Here is an 11,882-nt window from a genome sequence, read left to right on the forward strand (position 1 = left end):
GATTTTTTAGGGAATATTTTTTTAAACGTCCAACCGAGTCGAGGATTTTTAAAGAATATTTCTTAAATGCTCTCCTTGGAAGATTCTACTTCTCCGTTTGAATTCTTAAGCACATAATAAGGTGAATGACTTTTGATAACATTTTCATTTTCTTTTTGATAACATACATAAAAAAACGCTTTTCATCAGACTAAAAAAAATGTTTTTTTTCTATCGCGACCATGACATGTTAAATCATGCATTTAGCTACCTGTGTTTTTTATCAAACAACTAAAGATATGGAATTTTATCTATTTATTATCTAATTAACATGTCTATGTTTTATCTGATTCGCGCATCTTTAGACAAAGAATAAAATTAGATATTCCAAATATTCTTTAAATAATCCACACCTCTAGCTCTAATAGGTCTTGGAAGAAAATATTAAAAAATACACCCGTAACTCAGATGATCATTCACAAATAAATAAATAAAGTTCAAAAATAATTTAAAGAATATTGTCCGGTATCTGAGTTGTGTCCTAAAAAATGATTTAAAAATTCTAGGCGATTAGCTTATAATGGACTCACAAAAATTCATTTAAAAATCCACCGAACTAGATCATATGGTCTCCAAAGAAATAAATAAATAATAAACCAGATAATAATAAATTATTGAAAAACTTATTTAAAAAATTTAAAAAAATACCTATTTTTTTCCTTTAGAAAATTTATTAAAAATCACCACCGCTACCTCTTTTTAATTGCTCCCGAAAAAAAATATTTAAAATCCACGACTGTAGCGTCAATGGTCCCTGAAAAAAAATAATTTAATTATAGTTCCAATAGTCCTTAAAAAATCATTTAAAAATCCACGTTTGTAGCTACAATAGTCGCCAAAACAATATAAAAAATCCACGCCTGTAGCTCCAATAGTCCCTGGAATGAAAAAATAATTTAAAAAATTCAGGCCTGTAGCTCCAATAGTCCTAAACAATAATTTAAAAATCCATTCCTGTAGCTCCAATAGTGCCTGAAAAATTAATTTAAAAATTCATGCCAGTAGACCCTGAAAAAAATAATTTAAAAATCCAAGCTTGTAGCTCCAAAAATTCCTGAAAAAATGATTTAAAAATTCAGGCCTGCATCTCGCATAGTCCCTTAAAAATCATTTAAAAATTCAAGCCTGTAGCTTTAATACGTCCTGAAAAAAATAAATAAAAAGGTCCAAGCTTGAAGCTCCAATAGTCCCTGAAAAAATCATTAAAAAACCAAGCCTATAACTCCAATAAGTCCTGAAAAAATGATTCCAAATCCAGGCATATAGTTTCAATAGTCCCTCAAAAAAAGGAATAATCCAGGCCTGTAGTCCCAAAAAAAAAAAAAAAAAAAAAATTAAAAAAAATCAGGCTTGTAGCTCCAATGGTCTCTGAAAAAATTTTAAAAGTCCACGCCATTAACTCCAATATTCCCTGAAAAAATCATTTAAAAATCCAAACCTGTAGACCCAACATGCCATGAAAAAATCATTTAAAAATCCAAGCCTGTAGCCCCAATAGGCCATGAAAAAAATAATGTAAAAAATCCAGGTCTGCAGTTTCATCAGTAGTAGCTAAAAATTATTTTAAAATCCAAGTCTGTAGTCCCTAAAAAATAAAAATCAGGGTAATAGCTCTTACAGTCCCTGAAAAAATATTAAAATGTACCTCTCCAATGGTCCCTGACAAAAATTATTAAAAAATCCACGCATGTAGCTCCAATAGTCCCTAAAAAAATCATTTAAATATCCAAGCCTGTAGCCTCAATACGCCATGAAAAAAATAATTTAAAAAAATCCAGGCCTGCAGTTTCATCAGTAGTCCAAAAAATTATTTTAAAATCTAAGTCTGTAGTCCCTAAGTCCCTGAAAAATAATAAAATGTACGCTTGTACCTCCAATAGTCCCTGAAAAACAATAATTTTAAAATCCAGTCCTATAACTCAAAAAGTACCTGAAAAAATAATTTACCAATTTTACGGTCCTTAAAAAATAAGGAATCCATTCAGTAGTCTCAAAAAATCCCTTAATAAATCCACGCTTCTTGGCATCCCTTAAACCACACTTTCGCTTTGGCATCACTAACACAATGCAGTGTCGTAGTTGTTGTTGTTGTTTAAAGAGCAACGGTCAGGCAGGCTGGCAGTCCGGCCTGCTGACAGTCATTTCTCGCTACGACGGCTTTGTTTGGTTCGTAACACATTAAATATCAACGCCGAACAAATAAATAAATAGAACTAAAGCTTTTTTTCTAAACTGTAATTTTAAATAAACATTGACTGACAGAATGACTGGCCTGGTGGCCGGCCAGCAAATGAAGTGAACAAATGACTGATGAAAGAGTGAATGCCAAGAGCTGTTCTGTGGCAGGCAAGCAGGCAGGCTGTCAGATCATGTTGCATTAGCGAGATGAAAACATTACAAAAAGCAGTGATTACTTCATAGAAATCTCATTTGAACACTCGTCCGCGCTCACACACACACAAACAAAAAGGACAAAATAATGGTAGTTTTCCACAATATTAAAAAACAAAATTAAATTCAAAATAAAATGGAATCGATTTGTAAAAAATCACAATTTTCACAATAAATTTTAATTTCCTGTTTCTTTTCATTTTTTATTTTACAGAGTTCTGGAATTGGAGCGCCAAGTGTGCATCATGCCATGGTTGTGATATTTTTAGAATTTTTTGCCTGGGGCCTATTAACAATGCCTGTTATATCGGTAAGTTCCCCCATCCCCCCATTGGTTTTCTTTATTCATTAATAATTCCCGTTTTTCTCCTCCCCTTCTTTAGGTGTTAAATCAAACCTTTCCCGAACACACATTCCTCATGAATGGTCTAGTCATGGGCATCAAAGGCATCCTATCATTCCTAAGCGCACCCCTTATTGGTGCTCTCTCAGATATCTGGGGCCGTAAATTTTTTCTACTTATAACAGTATTTTTCACCTGTGCCCCAATACCTCTGATGACAATAAATACCTGGTGGTTTTTTGCTATGATCTCAATAAGCGGCATATTTGCGGTGACATTTTCCGTGGTATTCGCCTATGTAGCCGATGTGACGACAGTGGAGGAACGTTCACGTGCCTATGGTTTGGTATCGGCAACATTTGCCGCCAGTTTGGTAAGTATAAAATCGCATCTCAAAAACAAATAATTTAAGTAACAATTTCAGACATGTGGCCCCAAGAGTCCATAAATTAATTAATTTCAAAAATTCACGCTTGTACCTACAAAAGTCCCTTGAAAAATGAATTTAAATTATCTCCCCTGCAGTTCAGAGCTGTCACTCAAAAAATGTATTTGAAAAATCCACTCCAATATCCCTGAAAAAAAAAAATAATTTAAAAATCCAGACCTTTAGCCCCTAAAAAAAGTAAAAATTCAGGAGTGTAGCTCCTATACGTCCGGAAAATAATTAAAAAATCCAAGCTTGTAGCTCCAAAAAGTCAAAGATTTAAAAAACCCAGGCACCTACCTCCAATAGTCTCTGACAATAATTTAAAAATCAAAGCATGTAGTTCCAATACTTCCTGAGAAAAATAATTTTAAAAATCCAGGTCTGTATCTGCAATAGCCCTTTAAAAATCATTTAAAACTCCAAACCTGTAGCTCTAACAGTCCCTGAAAAGGTCATTAAAAAATCCAAGTCTGTAGTTCCATTAAGTCCTGATTTTTTTTCAAAATTCAGGCATATAGTTTCAATAGTCCCTGAAAAAGTTAATCCAGGCCTGTAGTATCTGAAAAAAATAATTTAAAAATCCAGGCCAGTAGCTCCAAAATCCACGCCTGTAGCTCTGAAAGTCTCTCAAAAATTCATTTTAAAAAATCCACGCCTTTGGCTCTGAATGTCCCTCAAAAAATTAATTTAAAAAATCCACACCTGTAGCTCTGAATGTCCCTCAAAAAATTAATTTAAAAATCCACACCTGTAGCTCTGAATGTCCCTCAAAAAATTAATTTAAAAATACACGCATGTAGCTCTGAAAGTCCCTCAAAAAATTAATTTAAAAAATCCACGCCTGTAGCTCTGAAAGTCCCTCAAAAAATTAATTTTAAAAAATCCACGCCTGTAGCTCTGAAAGTCCCTCAAAAAATTAATATTAAAAATCCACGCCTGTAGCTCTGAATGTCCATCAAAAAATTATTTAAAAAATCCACACTTGTAACTCTGAAAGCACCTTAAAAAAATTATTTAAAAAATCCACGCTTGTAGCTCTGAAAGCCCCTCAAAAAATAATTTTAAAAAATCCACGCCTTTGGCTCTGAAAGCCCCTCAAAAAATAATTTTAAAAAATCCACGCCATTGGCTCTGAAAGCCCCTCAAAAAATAATTTTAAAAAATCCACGCCATTGGCTCTGAAAGCCCCTCAAAAAATAATTTTAAAAAATCCACGCCTGTAACTCCGAAAGTCCCTCAAAAAATTAATTTAAAAAATCCACGCCTGTAGCTCTGAAAGTCCCTCAAAAAATTAATTTAAAAAATCCACGCCTCTAGCTCTGAAAGTCCCTCAAAATATTAATTTAAAAAATCCACGCCTGTAGCTCTGAAAGTCCCTCAAAAAATTAATTTAAAAAATCCACGCCTGTAGCTCTGAAAGTTCCTCAAAAAATTAATTTAAAAAACCCAAACCAATTAATTTAAAAAATCCAATCCTGCAGCTGTGAAAGTCCCTCAAAAATTAATTTTAAAATCCACCTGCTGCTCTGAAAGTCCCTCAAAAAATTAATTCGAAAAATCCACGCCTGGAATTTAGAAGAACGCCCTAAAAATGATTCTTCAAAAAATTGATTAAATATTTGTGTATATATATTTTTTTAATTGTTCAATTTGTTGTCTCTTTTGTTTTCCAGGTTATATCTCCTGCTCTTGGTGCTTATCTAATGGAAAGATATAGTGATACATTAGTGGTGGCCTTGGCCACAGCCATTGCAGTGTTAGATGTGTTCTTCATATTAGTGGCTGTACCAGAAAGTTTGCCAGACAAAGTGAGGCCTTCGTCATGGGGTGCTCCCATCAATTGGGAACAGGCAGATCCCTTTGCTGTAAGTCAATGTCATGGACAACAATATTTCATAACCAACATAACGTCATACATTATCTGTAATTATATTACCTGCAACCCTGTATATATATTCTAATTTTATCCTACTGTGATTTACATACATTCATACACCTTTTATCCTATCCTCTCTATTCAATATAAACATTTCCATATAATTTTGTTATTGTTTTTTCTTGTTGCAGGCTTTGCGTAAAGTTGGCACAGATCACACGGTACTAATGCAATGTGTTACGGTGCTATTATCCTACCTGCCCGAGGCTGGCCAATACTCGTGTATATTTGTCTATTTGAAATTGAAAATGGGCTTCAATACCATGGAAGTGGCGATATTTATAGCCGTTGTTGGTATACTCAGTATCAGTGTTCAAGTGACGTTGGGCTGTTTTATGAGGTGAGCAAATGGGAGATAACCTAACCACATATACATATATCTAAAAAAGAATATTTCCGAATCAATCGATAACCAATATACGCCCTGCGGCTGAGTGATGCAGAGTCAGATAAAAATACAAACCGCAAATTATGTTTAGAGGAAAAACAAAGAAAACACTCTCACGTCAATCCGCCTAACACCTGCTGTGACAGGAAGGAAATATGGTGATGTGGAAACAAAATAAAATCAAGTGGATTAAGCTCCACATTACAACACCCCCAAAGAAATAAATGCTAAAAAAATTATATATCGATTTTTTTAATTACTTTTAATTTAATTCTATTGAAATTTATAATGAATTCTTTTTTTTCTATTTTAATATCTTTCCAGAAAAATTGGAGCTAAACGCACAATAATATTGGGTTTAATATTAGAAATGACACAGCTATTTTGGTATGGCTTTGGTAGTAAAAAATGGTATGTCTCAGAAAATTATTCCAAATACTTTTCCGAATAGTTGCTGACCTTAATTTGTTTTTACTCTTTTTTTAGGATGATGTGGGCAGCTGGTATTTTGGCAGCTCTGGGTTCTATAACATATCCGGCTATTAGTGCTTTTGTTTCAATACACTCAACAGCTGATAGTCAAGGTGAGTAGAAAAAAAAATACCGTCTCGAAACTCAAGAAATTAAATTGAAAATTTTAAATAGTTTTAAATGATCACTTAATTTATTCCTATAGCTTCAGACCCATTACAAATTTAAAAAAATCAACCCTGTAGCGAGAAGGTCTCTTAAAAAAATAATTTAAAAAACAACACTTGAGGCTTAAAAGGCCCTAAATTTAAAAAAATCCACACCTTTAGCTTAGAAGGTCCCTTAAAAATTCTCTCCTGCAGAATAGAAAGCCCCTAAAAAATAAATTCAAAAAAATCCACGCCGGTAGCTTAGAAGGTCTTTCTGTAGCTTATGTGGTCCCACAAGAAATTAGTTTAAAAAATGCGAATCTGTAGCCAGATTATCCTCATAAAAATTCATTTTAAAAATTCACGCATGTACCTACGAAATTCCCTTTTAAAAATTAATTAATAAATCCACCGCTGCAGCTCTGAAAGTCACTCAAAAATAAATTTAATAAATCCACGCCAGTAGCTCCAAAAGTCCCTCTAAAAACTAGTTTACTAGCTGAAAGTGCCTAAAAAGTTAATTTAAAAAATCCATTCAGCTCTGAAAGTCCCTCAAAAAATTAATTTCAAAAATTCACCCCTGAAGCTTATATGGACCTCGAAAAAATTAATTTGAAAAATTCACGCCTGTATCTTCGATCGACCTCCATAAAATTAAACTATGGACCTCCCTCTAAAACTAGTTTAAAAAAATTCACACCTGCAGCTCTGAAAGTCCCTCAAAATTTAATTTTAAAAATCCAACCCTGTAGCGAGAAGGTCCATAAAAAATAATAATAATTTAAAAATCAATACATGAAGCTTAGAAGTTCCCTTAAAAAATTAAAAAAAAAAAAAAACAACGCTTGTAGTTTAGAAGGTTTCTTAAAAAAATCACGCCTGTATTTTAGAAGGTCCCTTAAAAATCAATTTAAAAAATCCACGCCTGTAGCTTAGAAGGTCTCTTAAAGAAATAATTTAAAAATCCATGACTGTAGCGAGTAGGTCCCTTAAAAAATAAATTTAAAAAATTCACGCCTGTAGCTTTGAAGGTCCCTTAAAGAAATCGGCGTCTATTAGAGGTATCTTCAAAAAACGCTTTTAAAAAATCCACGTCTTTTAGAGGGATCCTCAAAAAATTCATTTAAAAAATCGTCGACTTTTAGAGGGATACTCAAAAAATGTATTTAAAATATAGTCGCCTTTTAGAGGGATCCTCAAAAATACATTAAAATATCGTCGCCTTTTAGAGGAATCCTCAAAAATAGTTTAAAAATCCACGCCAGTTTAAAAAACCGTTAAAAAATTGCTTTAAAAATCCACTCCGGTTAGATGGACCCTTAAAATTTTATTGAAAAAATTCAGAAACAAGAGACCATCAGAAAAAAAATAAATTTAAATACGTAAAAACATAACAAAACAAGTTCGTTCGTGTCGAAATTTGTATACTCTTTACCATGGTGGTAGACATTCACTATGCCATAGTAAATTGCTGCCAGGAGTAAACGAAATACCGAACAACTGGCACTCAGGATAAAAAATTGCCCTGGGACCTTGAACATACCGAAAAATAAGCGTGATCTGTGTATGGGACGTATGTAGAAACATAGACCAATATTGATCTTTTTTGATAGGGAGATTTGGCACCCACAGAGAATGCAAAATAAAAAATACATATAATTCCGTTATTCCACAAAATACGAATATTAGGTGGTAGATAATCACGTTTTAGTCACTTTTAGGTAGATAATCGCGTTTTTTTTTAATTATACCTGGAAAATAAATTCAAATATCCACACCCGGTATTTTCTCATAACTTTCCAACTATTTTCATTTATTAATTTTTTTAATTTCAGGTGCTGTACAGGGCATGGTCACGGGCATGCGAGGCCTCTGTAATGGCCTCGGCCCAGCCATGTTCGGGGTGGTTTTCTACTTATTCAATGTCGATTTGAATAATGAACAATCGGTGGCCAGTAGTAGTGAAGAGATAGCCGATGACAGCTGGTTTACATATCCCGGGCCACCATTCATCTTTGGTGGCTTCATGGTGATATTGGCCATATTGGTTGCTGTGTTTATACCCGAGGTGCATGGTGAGGCGAATTTACATCGGACGCCAAGCGAAAAGAAGCGTAAGTTTTGAATAAAAACCTTTTTTGTTGTATTTGTTTTTGCAACTTTCCCTATATTTCAAAATAATTAATTTTCTAATATCCGTTTTGGAAAAGGGGCTTCTGTAGATTTGCAATATGAAGTGGAAGGCGGTCACAAACCAACAACTCCTTTAATGCGTTCAGATTCATTGGCGCAGCTCTAGTATTGTTACCTAATAATAAGAAATTATCATGTTGAATTGTAAGCTTAAAACAACAAAACAAAAACAAAATCCCATATGAAAAGGCTTTTTATTAAAAAATAAAAAAAATATATAAAAATAAAACCTAGAACTAAAATTAAAATATACATTTAAAACAAAAAAAAAAAAGAAAGAATGAAAAATTACAAGTTATATTTTGCAAAAAAAATGTTTATAATACTATTTTTTATTGTTTCAAAAAATTTTTTTGGTAAAAAATACAAATATTTTAATTGTTCTATAAATTCCTGCCAATTAAAGAGTCTATAGAAAAAATTGAAAACTATACAAATTAAATACAATAGTAAAATAATAACACAAATATTTTAACAAAACAAAAAAATAGTAAACAAATAACGCATCTGTTGCAGGGCATTATACTACAACAACAACTACAAATAAACAAAATCACAAACATTATAACGAAAACATTATTATTAGTTATTTTTGATTTTTAATTAATTTATCATAAAAATAGTTCTACTAACAATTGATTTTCCTTATAGTCGTTAAAACAACAGCAAAAATACTACCATTTTTTCTTATTATTATTAATTATTTGTTTCTTTTTTTATCATTTATTTTGTAAACATTTATTTTGTTCATAGAAATATTAGCAAAAAAAATCTAACCTAACTAAACTAATTACAAAAACAAAAATCATTGTACACTTATATTCTGAAATCTTTGCAAAAGCACAGTGCTACAAAAAATTGGGGATGATTTTGTTTACTTTTATTTTTTTTCCAAACAATGTTGACAATTATGTTTTTTTTTCTAATATTATCATTTAAGGAATATCAGAGTCATATCGGGATGTATTCATTAATTTTTGTATCTATTTTTTTCGTGAATATTCAGGAATATTTTTTATATTTTGTTTGATTGTTTTTGCCAAACAAAATTATTTCTTTCGAAATAATGTTAGACAAAAGTGCGGATTTTTTAATGTGGCGTTTGGGATTTTTTTTTATTAAAAATGTCGAGAGATACACGAGTCAGGTTTTACAACATTTGTTGGTATTTTGGGTACATTTTTCAATGTAATTTATGTTTACGATCCTAATTACTTACTTACTTAGCTAGCTGGCTTGTGACAGAACTATCGTTCCATAAGCCGAGCTTAAAAAAGATTTCCAGGCGCGTCGGTCTTTTGCGCAGTTTTTCCAATTTAAAAGACCATTTTCGGCAATGTTGTCTTCCACTTGGTCTTTCCATCATATTCTTGGCCTTCCCTTCTGCGAGAACCATCTGCTGGTTCGCTTTTATATGCCTTCTAGGCTGGGGCATCTTCAGCCATTAAAAAATAAATGTAAAAAATTCAATTCAAGCCTGTAGCGAGAAGGTCTCTTAAAAAAAGAATTTAAAAATCAACACCAGAGCTTAGAAGGTCCATTAAAAATAAATTTCAAAATCCATGCCTGCAGCTCAGAAGGTCCCTTAAAAAGTCTCTCCTTCAGCTTAGAAAGTTCCCTAAAAATACATTTAAAAAATCCACGCCGGTAGCTTAGAAGGTCTGTCTGTAGCTTAGATGGTCCCACAAGAAATTAGTTTAAAAATCCGAATCTGTAGCCAGATTATCCTCATTAAAATTAATTTTAAAAATTCACGCCAGGACCTACAAATTTCCGTGGATTTATTAAATTCAAAAATGAAATTAATAAATCCACACCAGTAGCTCCAAAAGTCCCTCTAAAAACTAATTTTAAAAATCCACTCCTGAAAGTTCCTTAAAACTGAATTTAAAAATCCAGACCCTCCAGCTCCATTGTCACATCATGACCTTGCCAACGTAGCCGCAGCAGCTCAATACGTCTAACAATGTCGATGTCCGAGAATAGCTGGTACAACTTATGGTTCATTCGACGGCGATATTCACCGTCAACTCAGATCGGCTCATAGATCTTTCGGAGAATTTTTCTCTCAAACACTCCAAGAGCTGCCTCATCTGCTTGCGTAAGTACCCATGCTTCAGATCCATATAACAGCACAGATAGTACCAGCGTCTTGTAGAGTGTGAATTTGGTCTGGCGGGAGGTGGCCTTGCTTTTCGGAGGAGGATATCCTCGTTCGGTATTTAAGGGCTCCGTGAGGTCCTTTCCGACTTTAACTGCTGATCTTGTGCCAGTTAAAGTTATCCTGCATAGCCGAATTAATTTTGCAGGAATGCCAAACGCAGACATGACTTTATACACCACTGAACGAATAGGGCTGTCGAATGCGGCTTTATAGTCGACGAATAGGTGGATTGTGTCGATGTGTTTTTCGTTGTTTTTTTTCAAGGATTTTGCGCAGAGTGAAAATCTGGTCCAATCATTGGGCATGCATTCTTCTAGCCAAATTGTAGTAATCAGCATCTGACCACCAGATGCTGATTAGCATCTGACCACCAGTGTTGAATAGTTCGGCTTGTAAACCATCGGCACCTGCTGCTTCATTAATCTTCAGCCGATTGATTGCTATTCTGACTTCATCTTGGCTAGGTGGTATACACTCTATACCGTCATCTATCTATTGGTTCTGGGGTATCCTCTTCACCGATAATATTTTTGATACCAGAAGTTTTTCAAAATGTTCCATCCAGATCCTCAACACGCTGTCTGTATCTGTCACCAGGTTTCCTTCTTTATCTCTACAGGAGGATGTGCCTGCACCAAAGCCTTCGGTTTGATGTTTTACCCGTTGGTTGGGATTTTCGGACTTCATTCTGACTCCTGTACATCTCGATTTGCTCGCGCTCACAGTTTTCCTCCTCATTCTTCTTTTTTCTGAAAATACGTTTCTCCTATCTCCTTTTCTCCCGATAGTTCTACTGACCGCAGGGTTGCCCTATACACTGCGTTTTTCATATCAGTAGCATTACGACACTCCTGATCGTACCACGGGTTTCCTGGAGAAAAAATAATGGTGGTTATATAAATTAATAATTTCGAACAATCCAATATAGCCCTCAATAGTCCTTTTTACAGTAAAGAGTATTTTAATACTATTTTCGCATTGGCACTTAAATATTTTTTTGGTTGGTGTGCAAGAATATATTTTTTAATTGATTTTTTCTAAGATATTTAAGTGAATCCAGGGGTCTTTAATTATCTAAAAATTGACACTTGCCTCATTAAATTCCTAGAATAAAAATGGATTCCTCATTTGCTTTTTTTGTTTTCTTTTTTTTTTTTGTAGCACTGTGTAATATACAACATTAAAGACAAAAAAAACATCACTCACATGTAAAAGACAAAGAATTATTAGAAGTGTGCAATGATTCATGATCAGACTTGTGATGATGATATGGCTGTTTATTTGTTCTCTCTTATTATTATTATTTCAACTAATGGGCTGTAGCAAAAAGAAATAAGGAAATGAATTGCAATGAATTAACAAGAAAACAAAACTGAAA

At 33.3% G+C, this 11,882-nt stretch overlaps 1 protein-coding gene across 2 annotated transcripts; it reads left to right on the forward strand.

Annotated features, from left to right (window-relative positions):
- The first annotated feature begins 2,495 nt into the window (after positions 1–2,495).
- On the forward strand, positions 2,496–8,516 carry LOC133337092 (hippocampus abundant transcript 1 protein-like). 2 transcript variants are annotated; one of them, XM_061545355.1, is made up of 9 exons: positions 2,496–2,521; positions 2,645–2,740; positions 2,814–3,146; positions 4,877–5,068; positions 5,271–5,479; positions 5,852–5,938; positions 6,014–6,111; positions 7,983–8,261; positions 8,358–8,516. In XM_061545355.1, exons 1-9 carry the CDS (start codon positions 2,519–2,521, stop codon positions 8,444–8,446), a joined length of 1,386 nt encoding a protein of 461 aa, XP_061401339.1. In that variant the 5' UTR covers positions 2,496–2,518; the 3' UTR covers positions 8,447–8,516. The 2 variants fall into 2 exon arrangements, with proteins under 2 accessions (XP_061401339.1, XP_061401340.1); XM_061545356.1 differs by having other exon boundaries at positions 8,370–8,516.
- Positions 8,517–11,882: the final 3,366 nt, after the last annotated feature.

Source organism: Musca vetustissima, unplaced genomic scaffold, assembly GCF_032173495.1.
Source record: "Musca vetustissima isolate MV318-11 ecotype Yass unplaced genomic scaffold, APGP_CSIRO_Mvet_v1 utg1604, whole genome shotgun sequence".
NCBI lineage: Eukaryota > Metazoa > Arthropoda > Insecta > Diptera > Muscidae > Musca > Musca vetustissima.

Coding starts and splice junctions, on each gene's coding strand:
- LOC133337092 (XM_061545355.1), top strand. Junction 6,112..7,982: donor CTCAACAGCTGATAGTCAAG/GTGAGTAGAAAA, acceptor TTTTAATTTCAG/GTGCTGTACAGGGCATGGTC. Junction 8,262..8,357: donor GACGCCAAGCGAAAAGAAGC/GTAAGTTTTGAA, acceptor GTTTTGGAAAAG/GGGCTTCTGTAGATTTGCAA.